The sequence below is a fragment of the Trichoplusia ni genome, chromosome 25, assembly GCF_003590095.1.
Source record: "Trichoplusia ni isolate ovarian cell line Hi5 chromosome 25, tn1, whole genome shotgun sequence".
NCBI classification, from domain to species: domain Eukaryota; kingdom Metazoa; phylum Arthropoda; class Insecta; order Lepidoptera; family Noctuidae; genus Trichoplusia; species Trichoplusia ni.
In genome coordinates this window covers 698426-724077 of record NC_039502.1, presented here as the reverse complement: position 1 = coordinate 724077, position 25652 = coordinate 698426, and the positions used below count along the sequence as shown (strand labels likewise).

Genomic DNA, 25652 nt, shown 5'->3' with positions numbered 1-25652 from the left:
TTCTACGGTACACTCAGTGTTGGGAGGTCTACTCGCACTTGACTGATTTTTATGTCAGTTCTGTGTAAACTACTCACCGATAGATCATGTTCAATGATTTTTATGTCATCATTTAGTGCTTTGTCTACCATAAGCATTATTTTTACGACGCACGTATTAGAAACGTGCTCATACAGTACACGACAACGTCATAAACAGTTTCACGGGAATCCCCGTGCCAGTGTTGCTAGAAAATTGTTGAATACAAATTTTATTCTGTAAAGTTACCATAATTAATTATAATTTATAAACATATTAAATGAACGGGACTTCGTAAAATTATCTTTGTTAAATTTTACAGCCGATGCAAAAATTAAGCCTTGTTATCAGTTTTACGTGTCTGTTTGTCTCGAAAGTCTGAACCGATTTTGTTTTATTTTTGGTTGTAAGGTGATATAGTTAGGATTATTTCTAGTTAAGTTAGATAAAAATAAATATCATCGAATAACCAGCATGAGCAAAAATTAGGTAAATTAAACCTGCTGAAGCCCTCTTCCCGAGTGGAGAAGATCTTCCCTCGCCTGCTCGTATGCGGATTGGTTAGTTTTCAATATGGTAATACAGATTACTAGAACGCTTTTCTTGAATCCCGATATCAGGACAGTGTGAATATAAAAGAGAACTTTGAAATTTGAGAGTACTTAAATGTACTTTTTTATGGCTCGTACATTGTATTATGTAGTTACTAAAGGCAAAGGTACGCATGTACCTCATCGGGAACAAAAAATCGGGATAAAATTATCGTTTGTGTTAACTTAGTTTTGATTTATCTGTGTACCAAGTTTTATTTAAATCTCTTTGTAATAAAGGAGCAAACATCCACTTTCGCGTTTATAATATTAGTAGGATCAAAAGGTTCTACAATTTTGCTATGCTGGGATCGAACCTTTCGTACAATGACCATTGCTGGGGTGACCCATATTAAACTTTAATTGAAATAAAACAACGAGAATACAGGTAATATTTATTTACAAAAATACAAATCTTGGAATGACTTAGTTACATTATAATTACGTAACTTATAACTTTCGATATAGTAAGTTAACGTTGGCATTACAAAGCATGACTTACAAAACACAGAAGCCAACTTTACCAAATCTAACTCTCTACTCTACCTTACCAACGTTCAAAGTAATAATATTGAAGTTTTGGAAGAGAGACATATATGTATATCTTTACTCCAAAAATATTACTTTAAGACGTGCTACACTACAAACCATGGCTTACAAAGAGATCAAATTGTTCAATCATTTTTACCAATTAACATAAAACGGTCAAGCAGTCAGCAATTTGCGTTTGCAGTAACCTGTTAACCAAATTCAGAGAACCAAAATATTACCTAGGTAGCAACGAGAGTAGAAGAAAGAAATTTTTATTAGAAAAAATGAAGTACCGAAGAAGGATATACAAGCATTTCGGTCATAATGGTTATGTACGTACTAGATACTAGACATAGACATAGACATAGACATAAGACCCTACAATCGTATTTTAAATACTATTCTTGAGCATAGATGTCGACATCTTTTGACAAAAAAAACAATCCAAAAATTAAAAATCAAAAATATAAAAAGCAAAATCGATCATTTTCTTCGAAACTGCTCTTTCAAAAGTTATCTTAAAACTTTGTACTGGATAAACCGATTTCGTTGATTCTGTTTTCATTTAAGTGAAATAGCTCTCATTTGGTCCCATAAAAATTCATCAAGTTTGGCTTGATGGTTTATTTGAAGTCACTTGCATGTTATGTTGTTAAATTAATTTAGTACTTCATCACGTATAGAAGTGTATCGCTATCAATATGTCTAACTATCATTGCCTTAAGACTATTTGTTAAGGTTGTCTATAGTAACATAGAATAATACGTGATCTTACAACAATAATATTATTTTATTTCTCGACAGGTGTACGATATGATACAACAACAATGTCCGAATGTATTCAATTAAGTTACGATCCGCCTTTCGAGAATCTAGACCCAAACACCGACACCTGCAATATTTTTAGGCTATTCAAATAAACTACGTGAGGACAATCATAATTGTTTAAAATGGTTTGCTCACACCTTTTTGTCGGGAGCGCTCGGTTAACTGCACGGATAGCCGAGTGGTTGAGGTCATTATGCCAAACGCACTGTGCCCGACGTGTCGCGGGTTCGATTCTAGCTTAGGACATGCATTTGTGTGATCCCCGAATGCTTGTCTTCTAGATTCACAAGGATTAAATACCTTAGTGAGAACAAACAAAAAACATGTCACCAACAGGCTATATCTCATAAAGCGTGATAGATAAATAGCTGAAAATTTACTAATGTTGTATTTTTGTTGCTAATATAACGAATAATAAACACCCGATAAATTTCATGAGTGACTTTTTTCTTTTGCATTAATTAATTTGAATATGTCCTGCAACTCCTTAACTACTGAGGCCTATTTTCACGTCAATAAATAGATCAAAATTTCATTATTTTTGTCTAATTTCTTAGCTAGACATTGCAGATGTCGATCATTTTCACCCTAATGTATAAAATATGATTTTGACAAATGCGTGCACAACCAAATTTACAAATCAAACTTGACATGATAATTTTATCCCTAAATTTATGATTTTAGGTAAATTCTTGCCTTATTTTATGACACCATTCTCTAGAAGAACATAGACATACAAACTCAAAACAAAAAAATGAATCTAAGTGTCTAAATTAAGATGAAAACCTATCTTACGTAACACACCTTTTTACGAAATAAACGATTCCATTCCGATTACATTTCATAGTTTAAAGCATTTCAGGAATGTACTAACTGAACAGGGTGTTTTATTTTCACCACAGATTACGGAATTCCTCGATTCACATTTTGATATTACGTAAGAAAGTCGTTTGCTAGTCACAATGCAGAATTCTCCATGGCGCCTGGCAATTCCCTTGTGCTAAACGACAATCTATTCCGAATGTACATCCTAGATTTATAAAACTTGTATAAAACTAACCCGACTAAGATTAATAATATTAATGCTACACAAGTCTCTGTGAAGAATGATTTAGTATTAACATTTACATCGTGTGAAACTAATTTCTCATTGTTAGGGCTAGTTGGTAGAGATTCTGTTTGATAATGGTACATAGACAACCTCTTTTCGATCTCATCAATAACGCCTTGCTTTTCGTCAGCTATTGTCTTTTCCAATTCTTCCTTTACTTTATTTACATAAGGAATGAAATCAATGGTTTTGTTTTCGTTATGAATTGGAGTGAAAACAGTCGTTGTCGTAACAGCTGTGTTTTCGTTCAAAGAATTCAGGATTTTTTGAAGTATCATGTTTGTGTCATTGTTTATATTTACAACGTTCATACTGAAGTTGACTAAATTTGAAAATTTTTCATTGTTACTTGTGTTTATTTTTTCAAGTTCTTTTGTAAAATTTTGTAAATAGTTATTATCTTTTGATTCTCTCACTGTTTTAGAGTTGTTATTCATCATGTATAAGATATTTCTAATGTCAATAAGAATATCATTTCTATTGTCTACAGTTTCAGGCCCTTTCGTCTGTGCTGAATCATAATCCTTATTACATGTAACTCCGTCTATATTTTCCCCATTATGTTCATCTAATTTAATAGCTGTTATTTTGAATGGGGTTCCGTATTTCTTAAGTTTTACAAGAATGTGGCAAGGCAAAGGATTATCACCAATACTTAGTTTTACAAGACTAGTTCCTGCGAACTCTTCGGCATTCACAGAATCAATTCTATTATGATCCACGATTAACTGCGAGAGACTTTTAACTTCATAAAATCTTTCGCTTAACAAATCCTGTATATTATTGTACGATAAATCTAGAATATCTAAATAAATAAGGCCACGGAAAATTCCGTAGCCAATAGCTGATAATGAATTATGAGAAATGTTAAGAGTTAACAAAAGAGAGTTGTCTTTGAACGTTCCCGGTTGAATGAAAGATATTTTATTGTGAATTAAATCTAAGTGCCTAAGTGTACCCAAACCTGAAAAGTCTGCTGCAAGTAACTCAGATACACTGTTGTTGCTCAAAATTAAAGTGCTCAAATGTGTCAGTCCTCTAAGATTCAACAAACTAATATTATGCAAACCCGAGTCAGACATCATAACTTCCAGAATCGGGGCATCACTAATATCCGCGAAATCTATATCTGTTTGGACCCCCGACAAATTTATAGTTTCCAAGTTTTTAGTTCTTTCAAATAATCCAACATGGAAATTTAATTTTTCATTATTCGACAAATCAACGTTTCGTAAATCGACAAGATTATCAAATGTATCGTTGTTGAGGTTTTCTATTAGATTGTTAGCTAGACTAATTCGGCCTAAACGAGATAAACCGTATAAAGAACTAGGTAAAATAGTTTTAATTAAATTGTTATTTAAGAATAACGTACTTAGTCCAACCAGTTCAGACATATTTACAGAAAAAGTCTCTAATTTATTGTAAGACAGGTCCAAGGTTTCTATGTACCCAGTATGAACAAATACATTGTACTGCAGCTCCTTTATTTCACTTCTAGACATATTAAGCTCTTTTAATTCAGCCATATCATTGAAAGAGGCATTTTGTATGGTTTCCAACAGATTACAAGAAATGTCGAGGGTAGGCAATGAAACTAAGCCATCAAACGTATCGGTTTCAAGTGTACCAGATAAAGGATTGCTAGAAATTCTCAGATTGATCAAATTCCTCAACGATTTAAAGGAACTAGGAGCCAACTGGGTTATAGCGTTTTCAGAAAGATCTAAATATTCTAAATTACTTAGATCTAGAAAATGTTCGTGTTTTATTTGTGCTAAACGATTGTTCCTAAGTAAGAGCGACCGTAAGTTAGAAAGATCATCTTTCTGGAAATCGATACTCACTATCTGGTTATTTGATAAGTCTAGCTGTTCCAAACTTCTTATAGTTTTAAAACTGTTACTGGATATAGAACTGATTCCATTGTTATTGAGAAGCAGTGTATCAAGTCTGACTAGATCACAAAAAGCGTAATCTTCTATTGCTGACAAAAATTGGTTACTCAAATCTAATCTTGTAACATTCACACCATCGAACATGCCTCTAGACAAAGAGCCCTCTAACAAATTGTCCGTAATAGAGAAAGTATTTACGGTTTTATTTTTAAACAATCCTTTAGGCAAAGACTTAAATTTATTCCTCGAAAGATCGATACTACTTAAATATTGTAAATTAGTGAATGTGTCTTTGTTTAAAACATCTAGAACATTGTTTCTTAAATCCAGACTGTACAACTGAAGCATGTTTTGAAACAAATTAAATTCAAACGTTTGTATAGCGTTAGAGCTTAAATCAAGAACTTCAAGTTTGTTTAATTTTTCGAAATCAACTAGCTTTAGATTTTTTATTCTATTGTTACTTAGACTTAAAACTTTCAATTCACTGAATCTGAATAGAGAAGAGTTGATGTCTGAAAGGCGGTTGTTTGACATATTTAGGTGCAACAAACTCTTGATGCCTTCGAAACTAAATGGACTCAAGCCTTCAATGTAGTTGTGAGACAAATCCAAAGTTTCCAAATAACCAAACCTATCGAACACAGCATCCGGAATTTTTACCAAGTAATTATGGGAGAGGTTTATTTTGTTCAGACTACTGTAAGGGTGGTCGAACGTATTCACTTGGATTTCACTTATTGTATTGTATGATAAATCGATTTCCTTCAGGCTATTCAATGCGTACAAATTCGACAGTACAGCTGTAGTCAGCTGGTTCTTTGACAAGTCAAGTAACGCGAGATTCTGCATGCTCTTCAGAACTGGTGTGTAGTCATAGTTGTTATCACTCAAGTCTAGGGAATAAATGACGTTGACGATACCTTGTCCGCCATAATCGTAGGTTATCGGAACTGGTTTAGATGTGTCGAGATCTTTGATTTTGTGACGAAAGACGAGATAGACGGGGTCTAGTTCATATCCTCCGTACGTTATGTGTCTTGAGCAGGCTTCCATGTCAACTTCGTCCATGTTCATGGGTCTGTTGTATGGGTCGTGACGGAATCTGTTCCAGCCTTGGTTGTTGTTGTCAAGGGTGTTGACGCAGACCATGTTGTAGCGACACTTGTTGTTGATGAAGGTCACAGTGCATTGCTCCGTGAACATGATAAGGGTTGTGATGAGGAGGCCTATGAATGGAAATTAATTATTGAGTTAAATATAAAGATAATGTTTGTTGAGATTCTTGTTTTCGGTCTAAGCTTAGTGTATTGCGGCACTGTGTTACTTTTCGAGTCATGTAGTTATGTGGTGTGCAATAATGACTTTTCTATTATATTAGTATGAAGTTTATGAAAATTAATTAACTGAATATGTTTTCCGTGTCTTCTGCTATTAATAGGTGCCTTAGTTTTGTGTTAGTTATTGGTTGATTTAAAAGAGGCACCATAACTACATAGTATAAACTAACTGGACTAATTTTTAACAGTAAAATCCTGAATTTTATCTATAAAACAGGTCATAATTTTTCTTAATAAGTCTATTAACATTACTCACATATTCTAAAATCCATATCTCCCACATACCTGTAAAAAAAAACATTGTTTTAAAATAGTCACTGTTCAAAACATACGCTTTAGACTAAACAAAACCTACATTAATACATAGGTACAGCAGGGTGTAGAAAAGAGACATCGCTCTATATCATGTAGCGCCATCTCACTTCCACCACATTCAGAGGCAGCAGCAGTCCTCCAAAAAAGCAGTCTTCAGAGGGTCTACCGCCACGACTTAGAGTAATATTATCATGGTTGCAAAAGAGTAACAGCGCAGTAACAATTGGGTACGTAATATCAGAACCAAAAATTCCAAAAAAACATTGAAAAAAAGTGATTTCAGGTACTTTGTAAACCTGGTATTATTTAAAGACTTTTGTAACTCACTATACATAAGACAGAGCATATATATCTTGACAAGCCGTAGAATATAAGCTTCAGGTGACATGATTGTATAACACAATATGAGGAAGTAGCTGTTAGCCTAAGAAAATGGCCTTTAGAATGGATCTGTTTCTAATAATCGTTTTGGACGCTTTTTAAACTATTGATCTAAGTAAATGATGGTAATGTGGATATTTACGTTAATATTATAAAAATAACGTCATCTTAAGCTGGCTTAAAACACTTTTGACAAAGTTAAACGTTGAAAAATATTGATTCATGTCACCTAATGCCGTTCTAAATGTCTAAAGACATATGTTCATTAGTAAAGCACTAGTATTGAGAATGTCCTACGACGTAGACAGCATTTTTTTTTTCAGTCAAAAATCAAAACAATAAATACACTAAGATCAAAGCCGGAAAACAAAAATTAATGCCGCGTATATTAACTTATCTTTCACTTAGGTAAATTTAACTTAAACTTGAATTTTCAACACAACAAGTCTTTGATTGCTTCAAAACTATCACCAAACATAATTACATCAACCGTATAGAGACAAAAATTCCAATATAATACTCACAAATGACAATTTTATTCCCGACGGTAAAAAAAACTGTTTATTAAATCGATACACAATGAGACCGCTCTTGTTGCACGGCGAGTTGAATGTGCGAACTGCGCAGTATAAGTTAGGGTACTGTATCGAAATACTAAACCTAATTGCAAGTGTCGATGACGAGATAGCGATTAAATACAACACAACAATGGAAGTGTCTTATTTGTATAACGGTTAAGTTCATTTTTGCGCGGCGTTGGTGTAGTATTGAATAGTAGCTACCAAAATATAAATGTTAGATAACAGAAAACAAAAGATATATTACGCTTGTCTTGAGTGTAATAAGAATCATTTTTGAATAGTTTATTGATCGACTTTCGGCAACCCGGCCACCCGTAATGAGCAATCGAGCAATCAATACTCAATCCAACTCTGTATGGAATTAGGCCCATCAGAGACACTGATAGGTTTTTTAAGGGACTATCCCACCACACATGCCCGTCATTGCAACTCCTGTAAGCCAGGATCTACAATGAAACCAACAAAAACCAGGGGGAACAATTAACTGCCTTTGTAATAGTAAAAAGGAGAAGTAAGAAAAAATGTTCCACTTCCCTCCATAGCAAGCGGATACATGAGAAAAAATAGCTACTCGTAGTTTAAGCAAAGAAAAGAGATTGACCACTGAGTTAAGCTCAGTTATCAGGGACCACGGATATAAATTTACAATTGGTTTATTAATGGGTCCAATAACAAGTTATTCTAGCGTGGATAAGCTTTTCACAATTAGCGTAATTTTGAAAGGAGAATTTTAGTTTTTTTAATAAAAACTACTCAAAAATCAATAAAAAATATTACGAACAGTTTTATCAAATTGATTTCTTCAAAAATTATAAAAAATGTAACTGATCCTCATACAGAACCATTCGCATTTATCAGTCAGATCGCGCATGACCGTTTTATCAGTAAAGCTGACAGGACGTTACTTCGTTTATCGTAACACACACAGACATACATTCATAATAACTATTAGTTAATAACAAAAATATATGGACAATTTGTCTCTAATAAATTGAATGTTGTTCAACGTTTCCTGTACGCTATATCTTTTATTTATTTATCAATTTCTTTCTTTTATTTCTGTCGCTCTTGTTGCAAAAAGAGGTAAATGGCATGTCAGAATTAAAAAACAATTTTAATTTAATGAGTTTAGTTCAACAATATTTTGGGGTTTGGAGATAGAACTTATTAGCTCTTAGCTAAAAGGCTGGGAAGGCTGGATCTACTGAATTTAAATACATTTTTAAGTTTGTTTCATAACACGTAGTGCGATTTTAAATAAATATATGGTTGCATTGTTTTTTGTTTTCCGGGATGAAACGCTAATTCCCCCCCCCCCCACATTGGAGGCACGGCGGCCGTGCGGCCTAGGGATATGTCGGACTTAAATTAACTCCATTCATTTTTTTGTTAGATGTATCAATGCAAAATCTAACGAGTTTATAATTTTACTATGGAATTATTAAAAGATTATAATTAGTTCGGCTCGCGACCCCGCCGCTTCAGCTCATGGTAAAGGACTCCGGTTGGGTCCGAAACTAGTCGGGCACTCCCGATAAATACGCGTGAGTAAACCGTTGCATCATTTAATAGAGGTAATAATTATCTCATTATTAAGGTGAGAACAAAACAAATCCTTTTTCCTTTTCTTTCCAAATTGAAAACCGCAATAAACATTGACGAACGTTAGTTAAGAAAAAAAAGAGAATATTTTACACAAGCCCATTTGTTACCACAGCGACGATGACATGGGGTACGAATAGATGGGGGAAAAACTGAAAAACAAAAATATATATACCCACACAAATTATTACCATGCGTTACCTTTACTTTTTTGGTTGTTCGTCTAGCCCTTATTTTCCTACGATCAAGGTAAACGACCTTAGCAACAAAGATTTAAAAGTGTGGTAATAAAAAAAAACGAAAATTAATAACAAGCATATCTGGTCGATAATCTACACTCAGCGGCACGGAATCTTGGCCAAGCGCGTATTCTGCGATAACAAGAGCTTTAAGTGTTTCTAATGATTAATCTTTATGAAGGTAGGTACAAAAAATGTTTACCCTTAGTTCAAGAGAGTAATTCATTATGTTTGAGTGCATTCTGTGCAATAGTTTAAGTTTTAGTCGAATCGGGTCATTTGAGCGAATAAGTTCAAGTTTTAAAATCGTGTTTTGTGAAGCTTTTCTTTTCAGCTGTGTCAAATTTGTGATATTTTGTGTTGAATTCAATAACTAGCCGTGTTTTAAAACCAAAAAAAATGCCACTAACACCAGCTCAGGTTGCACAAGCCGTAGCACTAATCGACCAAGGGCTAACACAGCGTGAGGTTGCTTTAGTACTTAACGTACCCCGTTCTTCGATGCAATATGCATTGAAACGATATCAGGAGACAGGTCGCTACTCTCGTAGGCCAGGAAGTGGTGGCGTCAGATGCACATCTGTACGGGACGATCGCTTTATTACGCTAGCAATCTTAAGAAATCGCTACCTAACAGCGGTTGAGATACGCCACAGGCTCCAAATCACAAGGGGTGTCAATGTTAGCGAGCGTACAGTAAGAAGACGAATGGAGGAAGTGAATTTAAAAGCCCGTAGACCAGCACGTGGCCCACTTCTTCTCAGACAGCACCGAGTAGCTCGACTTCAATTTGCTAGAGAACACGTCAACTGGACACACGAGCAATGGGCTAAAGTACTGTTTACTGACGAGTGTAGAATCGCTTTGCGTGCTCCAGACGGTCGAGAACGAGTGTGAAGAAGAAGAGGAGAGTGATTTTTACCAATAACCACCACACAAACTGAGAGCTTTCATGGCGGCTCAATAATGGTTTGGGGAGGAATAAGTTCCGACGCTCGCACAGAGCTGGTCATCGTCGATAACCGCCTGACTGCAGCCCGATACATTGAAGAAATCCTTCAGGAACACGTTTTGCCTTACACAGGCTTCATAGGAGAAAACAATTTTCTCCTAATGCATGATAACGCTCGTCCGCACGTTGCACATTGTGTCGAGGAATACCTTGAGGAGGTCGGTATTAGAAAATTGCAGCGGCCAGCTCGTAGCCCAGACTTAAATCCAATAGAGCATATCTGGGACATGCTTAAAAGAAAAATTAAGGCAAACTCCAACCGCCCCAATACTCTAAATCAGCTTCGCAATGCAGCACTGGTCGCTTGGGATAGCATACAGCCAGTGGATATCCGGAACATCATCCAAAGCATGCCAGAGCGCATGCAGGCGGTTATTAGAGCTGGAGGAGGGAACACCCGATATTAAAAACACAAAAAAACAACAAACATACAGTTGTTTTTCAATCCATAGTGTATTGAAACTGATAGTGTAAAGTTCTTCGTTTTCTGAAAAAATGTGTTTAAAAAAAAAACAGTATTTTGGTGTAGTGTACTTGAGAAAAATAATGTTTAAAATCATGAAAAATAGTCAATAGACTTATCTTATTTTAATTTAGTGTCAATATAAGTTCCAATATAGAATTATCGTCAAATTTCTCCATGGCCAAGTTTCCGTGCCGGTGAGTGTAGTTTAAGTCTCAAGGACAGCGAATAAGATAACATTGTGTGTAATTTTATCATTCAATGGCGTCTCAGACACATGCAGTTAGTCACTTCTGGTCCATGTTTATCTTAATATTCATTAATAAACATACAAACAATATTTTCTTTATTGATTTGTAATAAATAGGTACTAAACACTCCATGTGACTTTGCCTAACATTATTGACAAAAAATCTGGGATTGTTTTTAATCTTTACTAATAACAAAAACATTTAAAGGCTTGTGACCTATATTTTTGACGAGCAGTGTGACTTATGCTATAAGTTAAGCAATACTCGCAGCGGTCGAGAAGCGGATGGGTAACCATAAAAAACCATAACAGAGCAATAAGGTTTACGTCGATATAATGACATAGTGGGGCCCAGGTTGTAGGATCGAACTCAGATGGGTCCTTATTAAAGATTTTTTGACATACTTTTACATTTACACTTTTGTGACAGGGGAAAAGCCCTTTGTTATAAAAGACATAAAGTATGCATGTCCTGTAACTGGTGGTGATAGATAACCGGAGCGTCTCTCGTAGCGTCTCACTGTCACCTTTGTTATCTAGCCCACTTTTGGCTGGACAAAGGCCTGCCCGAAATCCTTCCATGATTTTCTATATTGCTACATGCAGCCCATATGGAGCAGTTTAGGTCGTCCTATCACCGCTTCCTAGGCAGGCAGCGCCGCATTGCTTTTGCCCAGCGATCAGTTTCCATGCGACTGACGACACTGTTTTAAAGTACCATATTATGTATTGCATTATATGAACTACTAGCTGTTGCCCGCGACTTCGTCCGCGTGGTTAGAAGATATAAGTTGTGATTGATACCTGCCCTGTTTTTTCCACATTTTCCCTTTTATCTTCGCTCCTGTTAGTCGCAGCGTGATGGTATATAGCCTAAAACCTTCCTCGCTGAACGGTCTATTCAACACAAAAATAATTTTTCAATTTGAACCAGTAGTTCCTGAGATTAGCGCGTTCAAACAAACAAACTCTTCAGCTTTATATATAGATTAGGTATAAATGTATTATAAAGTGCACTGTTAACGAGTTAGTAGTTGCAGTACACCCCGAATTACGATACCTAACTTCATTGTAAATAATTGTAAGACCCAACATTTTTTAAGGAGAAAAAAAAACAATAATTCCATGTAACGTTTTTATTAAGAACAAGTGTTACAAAATAATATTTTTTTTAAGTTAAAACAAAGAAAATATAATGGTAGTTAAAATATAACTCAAATTAAAAACTAACATGATAACACTGACTTAAATATAAAGCTATTATAAAATAACTAACATAACACTAGGCGCATAAACAAAAGAAATGGCAAAATTCATCTCATCTTTGCGCTCAAAACTATGTGTGGGTTTCGCTTGTACATATTATATAGTGACGTTATGTATTAAAACAGCTTTCATTTGTGTGTCACTGACACACAAATTAAGCTTCTATAGCAATCACACTAACTAAAGAACGCACACAAAGCGCCGCGCGCACAGATGAGTTGAACTCTGTAAATAAGTACACGCTTATTAGTTGAGCCTCATGAGTATAATGTAAGGCAAAATAAGTATACAGATACTGGGAAGACAGAAACTGGGTATGAAAAAATTAACTCCCTTTTTTTAGAAATGTGGACTAAATCTTAATAACCTCGGTAATTTCACAAATTTCCTGTACGTGGATATATGCATATTTTACAAAAAAAGTCATCCCAAAAAAAATTGGTCCACCTACAAATTGTTATCAATGATCAATTAATTTTTATAAAGATAAAAAATCTATGCCAGTCCTTTTTAATAATCGTAAGACATGAAAAAAGTTGTTTAGGTTGAACTGATTGGACTGAACTGAACTGGTAATTTAAAATTTTAAAATGACCAGGGTAAAGCAAGTTTTTTTTTTATAAAATGGCGAATAACTACTTAATTAAGGCGACCTAGCAAGGGCTACTTGCATACCGGAAGTTTTAAAGATGTTCAGTCCATCAAATCATACTACCGCTGCGAAACGATCTGATAAACTTCGTCGGGAAACAACTTCCGCATGAACTTTCTCAAAAAGAAGTTCTGTTCTCGCACAGCTTCTAGAATCTTCTGGCTTGTGGCTAGGAGCCTCTCATCCGCCATTACGTACTCCGGACCTTCGAACAGCATTTCAGACTTCCCAGATTCACATGGTATACCCTCAACAGTGTGGCGACCGTGACCCCCAACTAACACAGTTGGCTTCACTCTACTATACCCATTATTAAAATCGTTCAAAGCACTACTCAACCATTCACAAGTAAAATTGTTATTATCTACATAAACTTGAAGATTAAACTTATGCCCATACCAACTTGTGAAATCTATTAAATCCAAACCGTTGGACCTCATTGAGAGAAGCTGAAGACATTTTAAGTCTAACAATAATTTGGACTCCAAAACCTTGATTCTGTTGTAAGATAGATCCAGATTCTTTAGAGAAGATAGACCTTGGAACATTCCATATTCAATTCGTGTCAAGTGATTGTTACTTAAACGGAGTGTTTTCAACCGTGTGAATTTGACGAAAGTTGAGGGTCCGATCTTTTGTATTTTATTACAAGTCAAATCCAGGGACTCGAGACTCACAGGCAGTAGTAATGAGGACGCGTGCAATTCCTGAATAGAATTCCTACTGAAATCTAACGATTGCAGTTCGGATTGATGGCTCAAGTCGATCAAAGAGATATCCGTTATATTATTTGAATGTAAGATCAAAGAATACAATCGAAGACCTTCCCCATAGGGTATCGTGAGCTTGAAAAGGCGATTATTAGAAAGATCCATAGCCCCTCCGCTAGGATGAAACATATTTATGTGGATAGCATCAAGTTTCTCAATTTCATTATAAGTCATGTTAACAAGTTTCAAATTGTAATTATTGTTAAAAGCCATATCAGGTATGTAATAAAGTTGATTACCCGATAAATCTATATTTTGCAAGTTATTCATGCTGGAGAATGTTTCGTAATACAATTTCATTATGAAGTTTTCGCTTAAATTCAAGTATTTAACGTGGATGAGATCTTTGGGGTTCACGACAAAATCTATCAATTTATTCTTGGACAAGTTAAGATTCACTAATTTAATCAGAGACTGAAAAGCATTGTATTGTATGTCGGTAATGGAGTTTACTGAAAGGTCTAAATCTGTGGTCACGTCCACGTTGTGTCCATGCGATTGCCTTACAAACCTAGATGAGATCTCATTGGACGTAGCGTTCGGCACGCTCACAATTTGGTTTTCCGAAAGAATAATTTTACAAATCGAAGCATTAGCTAAATGCTCCCAATGCCTCGAAAACATGATTGGTTTTATTTGTTCCAGGTCGTTACTCGACAAGTCAAATATTTCTAAATGCTTTATAATTTTAAGTGATTCTTCATTTATGTTATGGATCTGATTTCCCCTCAAATATAGTTGTTTTAACATAGGTAAACCATTGACGGCACCATTGAGGTCTTTTATTCTATTATTGTTAAGCCTGAGAACTTCAAGTTTTGTTAGGTTATAAAACGGTTCTTCTGATAAATCTGAGATTTTATTGAATGAGAGGTCGAGTTCTACTAAAGACGAGAGATCGCCGAAGGCATCACCGGGTAAGTCTTCGATTTCATTGTGAGCTAGCGACAGCCTCCTTAGTTTGTTTGGATAATTCTGAAACTGGAAGAGCTGTTCGATATCCGTCAACTTATTGTGGGACAAGTAGAGATTTTGAAGGCGGCTTAAATAGTAAAAGGGAGTACCGGAAATTGTTTCAATGCGATTGTTGACGAGATATAGGTTTTGAAGGCTGGTGGTGTACGTGAGGATTGTAAGGTTCGTTGTTTGCCATGGAGCTGATATCTTGAGTGTGGTGATGTAGTTGAGGAGCCCTTCGTCTACGAAACTGTCTTCGTCGAAGTGGTCTTCGGCGTCGCTCAAGGTCACGTCTACGGTGACGGGGTAGTTAGTGGCCTCTCGACATTGGTCCGGTAGGGTGACGCCGCGAATTTTCCCAAAACAGTATATTCGGTAGGCACACTGGGTTCGGTTCCGAATCTTATCGTGAGGGCAGTAGCAGGAACATAAGGCGGTCGTGAGGATAATAATGAACAGCGGTATGTGAACTGTGAACAATATACAGTTGGTTGATATGTAGACCCCAAGGTAGATAAATTGTAAATATGATTTTTTACCGACTACAAACCATAATACCACATACACAGTACAACATACTTGGCTGTTTGAAACTATAGGTACTTGTGCAAAAGTATTGTATAGTGGAGCAATATTTAATCAAAATCTTAAATGATTCCCAAGTAATGGTGCTTCAAATTACATTACCTACTTGTAGTAAGAAATTTTTGGAGAATATAATTTTTGATGCATCAGGATTAAATGAAATACAAAACAGTATTTTCAATATATAATATTCTCACTTTCTGTTTGAAAACGACTCTTGCAGTTAGGAATTAAATCCTTGTCTCGCGGAGGTTACACAAACATTCAAGGCACATGCACAAAGACACCCAGACTTAGGACAAGCGTTCGTAGATCACAAAAATACACACATGGGGATCGAACCCGCCGATTTGTCTATGACTATTCGACTGGAAATATTCACTAATGCTGTTTTAACATTAATCCATCACTTACTAACCTAACCTCCAGGTCTTAAGCAAGACCTGCATTCGTAGGAAAGAGACACTGCTACGATCTTTGTAATGCGCCATCTCACTTCAACATCGACCTTAACGCTTTACGAAGCGGTAGGTGCGCAATAAACAAGTCAACTTACAAAATATGACAAAAAAGAAAAAGAAAGAGATCATGAATAGTTGTTAAGGTAAGAATAAAACAACAATAGTATCTACTTACCATGACGCATGATGGTCTGATTTCTTATTCTGTTTATGGTCACTGAAAATTAATTAAATACGCATTAAAGAAAATATATTCAATGACTCTGAATTAAGCTTCTAAAGAAAGTTCGTTCGTTAATATATCACATAAATTTCCTTGAGTACTATTAGTATTTTGTGGTATACCTAAATGCTTAAAGAAGGAAGATTATAACTAAAGGAAAGGAAACTAAAGGAAGATTATAAATACTTTTGTCGTAAAAAGAACTTAAGGATAACACAAAGGGTTTCTGCTGTTTTTTCTGGTCACTTTGATCCGCAAGATACGAGTAGGCACTAAAAAGTACGGTAATTCAATTAGAATCTAGAAATATAAATAATTTATCGGTTGACAAGCGACGAAAATAGTTTCTAACAATACTCGTATAACACTCACTGAAAGTTTTAGATGCAGTTTGGCAGATCTTTTTGCTATAACTTTAGAGACTGGCAATTCTGAGTTATAAACGGCTTTACCATATAAGCTCGATAGCTAACGGGATTTTGAAAATCTCGAAAATAACTTTCTTTGAATTAAGACATTGAAACAAAAAATATTTTTTTAATAAAATTCTGTCTGAATTTCGACTGAATATTAATAAACATGTCCATAATTAAAAGTAATGTTATTAGAATATAGTACTAACTGTTAACATAATAATATTACTTATTGTATTATTTCAATGTCTATAGGTATATAAGTTTCTAAGTAAAATTGAAAATATTTGAATTAAATCACTCACCTGCATATAAATAATTTGCGACGTATTATTAGCAAACTCAAAGTCCAAATGAGATAGGACTCATAAAATTCGACGCTTGGAATTTTTGCTGACACCGCGTTAAGTGAAACTGGTGTGACATAGATTAATAAACATTGGCAAACTACTTTAATACCTAGATATATTTGCCTCTGAGAGGAAATTAACAGTTGAAAACACGTATAACACTACTTCGTCTTGCCTTAAAATTATACATTTATTGCATTTTCGTTTGTATCTATAATAATATAACTGTTTATTATCATAATATACGTACGGTCAAAAACTCTTTCTAAAAATTAAGTGAATAAAAAAACATGGTCAAAAAGAACCACACCTCATAAACGCGTGATTGAGGTAGACAAACTTTTTTCACACTCAGAAAATTAAAGAATGGGCTGTTTTAGTTTTGCCTAGCGTCCCGTTTTCGAGGCCTCATTCAATTAACTCGCAGACTCACTGTTAAACATAGGTCTCTGGACAGCACGCAGCCCTAAACTTTCTGCATCGAGTCCGAAGCTTCACTTAGATATAAAGTAGCTTATGAATTCCAGATAACAAAACGTGTATGTAAAATCGCAGACAGTTCAACCGTTCAGGAGATGAGTAGCCCATATGAATTTATCAATAAAAAATAAGATAAGATAAAAATAGAATAAGATTTTGAGTATAAGTATTTAGTCCATTATTCGTAACATACTAAAACTGTAAACTGACAGATTTTATACAATAACTAATGATTCCTCGATCAAAGTCTCTCATTTGTAGGTCAAGTTATTATTTATATTTTTTTGCGTATTCAGTGTGTTTTAATTTATCTATCATCCAAAAACTGCGTAGAGCATTATTCTATGATACTATTTATTTAGGTATGTATCTGTTACTGCTGTAGTGGTGAGACAACGCTACGCGTGGTTTATGGCCGTCTCGCTTTTACTACTTCAAGAGTTACTTTAAAAGGCGGCAGCAGTGTTAAAATGAGTAAAAAAATGAGTTTGTTTTATGTAATTTTAGGTAAGCCTAATTCTTGTCTTTAAAAAGGCAGCGTTTAGTTAACTAAGTTAAATCTCTAACAAAAACAAAGGCGATGATATTCGTAAGACAGCTGGCAGAGATTAGAGAAGGGGAGCCAAAGATCGACCTCAGTGGCTTGCATGAGAAAGGCCTATGTCCAGCAGGGGCTAAGACAGGCTTGTTATGGTAATGATAATGATGACGAATAGAGGACTTTTCTATTTCAAAAGTACTTATTAGAACAACACTTAGACAATGACAGATACAGGAAGCCACTTAGGACGACATTTTACTCACGGCTGTTAACCTCTCATTACCTATACAAAGTCTTCAAACTGGTCTATCTCGTCTCCATAATCCACTGGGAACATGGCCGCACATTCCTCTTCTCCTATAGAACAGTCCCTGCTGACGTGGATTGGATTCAGATCCATGAGGTGCAGCAACGGTATGTCGACCTCCATGGATATCATGAAAGCTATTTTTACTTGGTCCCTGTGAATTTAATTTGGATAGTAAAAAAGGCGCGACGCACTTGGATTCTTGGGTTAGTTTTAATGGATTCGATTAGTCCAGCCCTATTTGACGCGTATGTACGGTGGTGGTTGTAAGGGAGGTCAATGGGCAATAAACTTTTTTTGAAATGACTACAGCTTTGATGGATTTAAATACTGTTTATCTAAAATAATGATATGAGCCCAGCGGTTTTTGGACAGATTTGGGCATTCTCCCTGAATCAGGAATCACCGCGCGTCGTAAACTGAAATCCACGCACACGGAGTCGTGGGCAACAACTAGTACTTAATAAGCGGAGGTATGTTTGAGGCTATTTTACGACTTAAATATATCCTCGAACAACCTGGTAACTACTCAGTCCCGGCCCGGAAATCGAAACCGAGGCCTCATACATAGCTGTCATGCTGTTGACCATTGGGCCAACGAGACATGTAAATATACAATTAAAATCAAGCCTAACAACATAGTAAAACAGTATAAACTTACAAATTCTGAGTATTGTTATCTACAGTATCGAATTGCTTGACTGTGTAAGCAATGTGTACGCTGTTGTATGGCGATGTAGCTTTAAATATACCCATCTGTAAATACATTGTTTGTTACAACATTTTCGGATGTTTGTTTTAACGGACACTATGGGCTAGTAAGAAGAATTATTCGATTTTGAAAATAGCGTTAAAAATCTGTGTATTATATGCCCGCCAAAAAAATACCGCGGTAAACATTAATTTACCGGTCAGGAGCGAGTCGGTTTCGTAACCCTGAGGGATTATTAAAGTTATATAGCCTGATCAGAAGAGTTTTAATATACAGCCTGATCAGAAGGACGAACAGTCAGATAGCGGTGAAAATGTAACCTTAAAAAGAATAACTTATAGCGGGGATTTCCATAAACATAAAAAAAAATACTATTATTTCTGTTCAATAATTAATTTTTCTTTTGATTTATAATCAATATATAAAAAAACAATGCATTAAATATACTTACATGTATTATAGCGTATTTAAAGGGAGCGATCGCATCAATAGCTTTGTACCGCTTGCTTATTTCTAGTAGTACTAGCACATGTCGAGGCAGGAATTCTGGCTGAGGGGTCACGCGTTCAAGTACCAACTGCAAAGTGACGTCATACGAACATTCCGATACTTATACGCGAGACAAGTGAAGGCTAATGACCTATGTTAGATCAGTTTTAAATTGCAGCTGATAATTGTGACTGTAATCAGAAGTTTTATTTATCTTTTTCTAGAGGTGACAGTGGTCAGAAAGACTACTAATCATTATGATGATTATTGCGATTGCAATATCGGTTTTGACCAAAAAAAAATCTGAGACCGTCAGACATTTAAAAAAATGGATACATATATTTTGTTTTACCTCGTAAACATAACGTGAAAGGATACAGTGAAATAAAATCTCGTGTGACGTCACTTACCATTACTGGCAAGTGGTGTTACTAGCCCCATTTCATCTTAAGTGCTTTAAATCTTCTTAAATCTTAAATTATGTGATACAATGAATAATACGTTATTAATATTTTTGGGGAACCTGTCTGACTGACTACTTATATTAAAACTAAACTGTCAATGACACTGTACTGCACAATTGCTACGAATAAATATGAATGGCAAAACCAAACGACTTAGGGGGATAGGGTCGAGTTACCTTGTACTTTGAAAACTATTATTTTGATATATGTCCATAGTATTTGCATATAATGTGTAGAATAAGAATATAATTAGATGATGATTGATAAAATTGGTTGATACCTTAGGAAACAATACAGCCAGGCCATTAGCCTTGGCGATATCGTTAGGCGGTGCATAGAAACCAGGTACTAGTAGTCCAGGAGGTGGAAAATATTCATCATCGTCTTCCTCGAACAAATCCTCTTCTTCTTCTTCCTCCTCCGACAACTCCTGCACGTATGCAATCAGTATGAGTCTGACATCCACCACCCCCACTCCCTCCCCCAAGGAGGTGAGTGACATTGAGGATACGCCGCTTACGAAAAAAACTAAGGGAGTATTATTGGATATAATATAGTGGAAGATATATAGTTTTGCGGTCCATTTTTGGACGCTCGCACATAGGTAATTCAGCTTCAATACGAAACAGATTAAATTGAAATCACTCATTCCGTTCGGGAGCTATGATGCCACAGACCGATAGACTGACAAAATAGTTGTCTATCATCCATCTTAAGTGACATGGCAATTCTCGCTGAGGGTACAATAAAATGTACTCAAGAGATACGTCTCTCTACGCCTGTCGTCCGTTGACACCTGCTCAAGACTTCAAGAACCTCACTACAAAGTTAATTTGTGTGACATATTCTTGAACTTACCTCTGGTACTTCTACATCCACATTATCATCATCTCTCTCTTCATTCAGCTGATCTAATGCCCCTAAATTCTGTTAAACAGAAAAACAACAAATAACCTCCAACAATAAAATTTAGCCTGTAATTATTTCACAACAAGACAATGTCATTTTCCCAACACAGAACGAACAAACAAGCTTTAATCAGCACACCTACTATATTTCGAATAAGCTTAACTTAATATTACTGCTGCGGGAATTGCAGTCCAACCTCTTGGAAAATGAAAAGAAAAATGAGGAGTACGCTCTTGTCGGTTAAATCGCATCGCAAAAAAATCAATAAGAAAACCTCCTAAAATACGTATCTTCACAAACTATGGTACACAATATACATTTAATACTACTTACACCACTCTTCAACAAGAGTAACTTTCGCTGTTCCTTCTCCTGGCGCTTTGCTTCTAATGCTTCCTCTTTAGCCAGCTGGGCCAGACGCTGCATTTCGGACAGAAAGCGGGCTCTTCTTCTCTTTTTGTTTGCCTTTAATGAATTAATATGTTTTCTATCCTATATGCAATACTAATTTGACGGACTGTTAAATTAAGACGCATATTTATTGAAAATTTTAAAATTGAACACTCTATAGTGCCCACCACTAAAGTGAGATAAGCGATGATTGCAGTTGTGAAAGAAAGATGCCACTCTACCCCGTATAGAAGAAGAAGAATGCTGTCAAGTTTCCACAACTGCAATAATAATACATTAAGATGTGATGGCAGGTGTAAAAGGCAGATGTTATTACTCTGCTATTTTCCTTTTTCACTAATTACCAAGAAGTGATTACTTTTTAAAGATATCACAATGATAACCTTTTGTTCTTCCCTTTCTTCACGACGCCGTGTCCAGACTTCTTCTCTTGTGGGGCTTAAGGTCTTGTATCGATCGAAAGCAGTTTTCATTTCAGACGAGTGGTGTGAACTACTCTCGTCGTATGGCTGTATTTCCTCGTAAAGGATTCTACGGACCAGCGCTATCGACAGAGGACGATTGAATGATATTTTCTGTGCTATAAGCAAAAAGGTACGCAAAATATTTATTCCCTAGGTACAATTTTTTCTTCTTTATAGAGAGAATTGGTCATCACGGTTGCTCTCTGTGCCAATGCCACATGTCAGTGTCCAGATTTTCTCAAAATTAAGAATGAAGAAAGTATCTGTAATTTTGGAAAACTTAGTTTGCCCGCATTGTTTTCCATACTACAATTTCTTACGATCGACAGGCAACAACAAAAAATTCGGTGTGAAGCTAGAATGTGGTAAGAATTAAAAACAATCTGATGAATTGGTTGAGGTTTCCTCTCCAAAATCACTGAGCGCGATGTGTCGTGGCTTCGATCCCTGCTTAAGGAAAGCGATTATGACGTAATCCAGGATCGATTGTCCTGTCTGGGTGTCTTTGAGCATGTCACTTGAAGGATAGTAATTACCCGGCAACACGATAGAAAATCTCAACATCACTAGAACTACTAACCCACAAAACTGACATCTTCATCCAGCAAACGGAAGCATATAGCGAGAGCTCGTCCAGACTGCAGTTTGTTAACCGAAGCTTCGTTCAAAGGCGCATCTCCAGCATAAAATATATCAGTGATCTTCTCAGGAGTCAACTCTATCTCCTCTCTACCGACCATTACGATGTCTGGGTAAGAAATAAATCAAAACACGTGAAAAAAAAACTGAAAAACAGTTTATTAAAGCGCGGATTGCTTTCTTTCTATTGGGTTTGCCGATAAATGAAAATAACTTAATTTATCGTCAAACACAAATAGAAAAAATTAATAAACAGAATTTTGGCAGAGGTACACTACCAACGAAAACAATTTTGAAATATCCTCAATGCAAAGATATAGAATAAGAGCTTTATAACAATTCAAAAATGGTTACCTCCAGATTTTGACCTTGATTACCTATATTATCAACACATTAGCCTAGTGAAATAAAACTCAAAATTTTGAGTTGGCTCTTAAAAATTAAATGATGGTGAGAAGTGAAAGACTCGAACTATTAGCATCCCATCGCTCATACAACTCTGGATGGGCGTGGTAGCAGTGAGGCCAGAACAGCACGAAGTTCACATCAGTGAGGTACGGAACCATCAGCTCGGCTCGGTGTCGCTTGCGGACCGCTTGGCGGCTCAAACGGCGAGCAGTCAATGACGTAGCCTCTTGTTCCTTTTCTGTAGCCCTGATTGTCATCCACTCCTGTTGAAGTATTTCAATGATTTTTTTTTTAAATCTTAGGATAACGAAAAGATTCACGCACAAGTTTGAACGAACATAATATTACTTTGAGACGTGGTGGTAGACCGGCAGAATCCTAAATAGTACCTACAGTACCCACGCACCAGTTACATTTATCTATCTAAACAAAACTGAACATTGGTCACAGGCGGAATTAAAACCTAAACAGACAAATGTTACTGCCATATAAACGATAGGTAGATACATTCATCGAAATTAGCTTGAAATGATAAACCGAAATCAACTATAAAAACGGCTGGACCGATTTTGATTTTAAAACGTCAGTTTTTAGCTTTTAAATCTATTATTTTATAATTTTATTATTTCTTAGCCGGAAAAAATGCTGCGATGCCATCAATAGCATGTCGTTTTTTATGTTGGGGATTAAAATGTTTCAAGTTAAGTAGGTACACCTACATACTATTACGAAATACCTACAAATAGTATAAAAAAAATCCAATAGATACGCCTCATAAATCCTTTGACTACATAAATCTCGTATGGGATATCAAACCTGACAGCTGACTGTTACGTAGCAAAATGTTCTAAAAACGTTTGCAAACATAAATTATGTGACACGACCTACCGTCCGAATTTATAAATACCATTTCGAAGCCGAATGTATCTATTTTTAGACTTTTTAAGTCCCAGATTTATATCACAATATATATCACATTTAAGGGTTAGATAAAATACGGTATTCAGTTGAATTTGTAGCGGTATTACGAATTTAGCAAAGGCAAAATGTTAGCTATCCAGAGCGGATGCACTCGGCGTTGTGGAATTTCTTGAGCAGTTCCTACTTCATACCTAGAGCAGTTAGAAAGCTGCAAAAGGCGATACGGGATGTTGTCTACTTGTTTTGACGTTCAAATAGCCTACTTTGAAGCCTACCTTGAATATGTGGTTTAAGAATGTTATTGTTGCCAAAATCTTATATTATTTGAAGTTATAGCGGTATAGATACCTAGCATGAAAACTATATTTGATATAAATAATCTGGTATATTTTCTAAACTTGATTTTAGAAAAGCATTTAAATTCTAGTTCACAAAAGTCCCTGATAATATTAATCTGAAGGAAGAAGAAGACAGAAATAAGTTTCTTTGAGCCTTCGGCACGAAATTACTCAGAAGAAGGACACAAAAGCATACAGGTATCGTGTACCTCATGGCTATGCCAAATAAGCTCAGTTCTCTAGGGTTAATAAAGCCTCAAATAACGCAATATACGGCATCAACGCGGCGCGGCGTTTCGCCTCCTCCGCTTACCATTTCGTCTGGCGTCGGTTCATGTAACTCGTAAAACATTCGCTGCGTACTGATGCCTCCTAGCTCTTGTCTATGATAGTCTAGCTCTTTCTTGGCCACTTCAGCGAATTTAACGCTGTCCACACCGCGGAAAACTTTTGTTGTTTTCATGTTCTGCAATTGAAATCCTTATGTGAAGTTTGTTTGGCAACTAAGTGAAATTAAAGGACTATGTACTAAGAAAACAGTAGTTTTGTGAACTTAACCCATTAACCTGAGCTACACGATAGCCCTTAACCAGACTGGTTCTCAGACTTTCTAGCTTCTTCTTAAATTACAGCCAAGCTCACAGTCTTTAAGTCACCCGCCCACGGACCGACCGTATCGAGTGTAGCTGAACCTTCTTCCCAGAAGTATCTCCTTAAATACATACTCCTAATTATTCTTAATATAGGTAGTAAAAAACGAACCAAAATAAACATGTAGACAGGTTCACTTTGATGTCTAAACCGCTGCAAAGCTTCAATTTCATCAGCAGGCACCTAAAAATACAACCAGAATTAGACTAGTCTGTGCATTGCAAGACAGAGATGGCGCATTATATTGAGAGGTGTCTCGCTTACACAACATTTGCATTTCATACAAATTAATGTGAATAAACTTACCTTGAGCAAAATCAATTTTCCTTCACTCCAATCTAGCTTTATAGTGGTAAACAGTCGGTCTAATGCCATGCATGATCCGAAAGCATAACTGTATATTTCTGCACCTTTTAAATAGGAGTAAACATGTCTTTAATTCAAATACGGATTTAATGCCCCTAGTGATGGATGCAGAGACTATGGTAACCCCCTACCGTCAAGCAGCAAGCAGGTCTTCTACCTAATTACAACCTTAATAGGTAAAAAAACCTAATCAGAAAGACCATGTGATTTCATATAATTTTTAAGCACCGAGGTTATTAGATAAAACATAAAACAATACGAAAGATAAATATAACAGGCAGAATGAGTTATATATAAAAATGAATAAGCTTCTAAAGACCTTGGTAAAATGTAAATGCGAACGCCTAGAAAAACAAAATATGAAGCATTCCACCTCCGAGGAAGTGGGTGACCATGTGGCCTCAATACGGGAAACTCTATTAACACGAAACAAAGTTAGCAATCAGTTTAAAATACACAAATAGGGATGATAACACTTTTATATCAAAAATAAAAATAATTCACAGAAATACCTACAAATAAGCTGGTCCGGATTGTATTTGATAATATTATCGAATTCCTTTTCGCAATGTATTTCCGTAAATAACTCGATTTTCTTTTTAGCCATTTTTTTAGGTAACAGTAATTAAAACTAATCGATTTGGTCGCGATCTTTAGTTAGACGTTTCTTAGCCAACGAGACTATGAGTATATTGGCACAGAATTACAGAATAATT

At 35.7% G+C, this 25652-nt stretch overlaps 2 protein-coding genes across 5 annotated transcripts; both read right to left on the bottom strand.

Moving 5' to 3' along the window:
- Nucleotides 1-991: 991 nt before the first annotated feature.
- LOC113505383 (protein artichoke-like) lies at nt 992-7991 on the bottom strand. Its single transcript, XM_026888053.1, has 3 exons — nt 7537-7991; nt 6573-6601; nt 992-6205 (listed from the first exon to the last, which is right to left on the bottom strand). Exons 2-3 carry the CDS (start codon nt 6586-6588, stop codon nt 2925-2927), a joined length of 3297 nt encoding a protein of 1098 aa, XP_026743854.1. The 5' UTR covers nt 6589-6601; nt 7537-7991; the 3' UTR covers nt 992-2924.
- A 5034-nt stretch (nt 7992-13025) lies between these two features.
- LOC113505384 (insulin-like growth factor-binding protein complex acid labile subunit) lies at nt 13026-25614 on the bottom strand. Of its 4 annotated transcripts, none has more exons than XM_026888056.1 (15): nt 25453-25614; nt 24877-24980; nt 24682-24753; nt 24233-24385; nt 22725-22923; nt 22194-22361; nt 21533-21729; nt 21072-21203; nt 20688-20756; nt 20110-20259; nt 19328-19453; nt 18826-18920; nt 18141-18318; nt 16026-16067; nt 15233-15274 (listed from the first exon to the last, which is right to left on the bottom strand). In XM_026888056.1, the coding sequence occupies exons 1-13, from the start codon at nt 25541-25543 to the stop codon at nt 18141-18143; spliced, it is 1734 nt and encodes a 577-aa protein (XP_026743857.1). In that variant the 5' UTR covers nt 25544-25614; the 3' UTR covers nt 15233-15274; nt 16026-16067. The 4 variants fall into 4 exon arrangements, with proteins under 4 accessions (XP_026743855.1, XP_026743856.1, XP_026743857.1 ...); XM_026888057.1 differs by having other exon boundaries at nt 21533-21693; nt 25453-25613; XM_026888054.1 differs by lacking the exons at nt 18826-18920; nt 19328-19453; nt 20110-20259; ... (7 more) ...; nt 24877-24980; nt 25453-25614 and having other exon boundaries at nt 13026-15274; nt 18141-18173.
- Nucleotides 25615-25652: the final 38 nt, after the last annotated feature.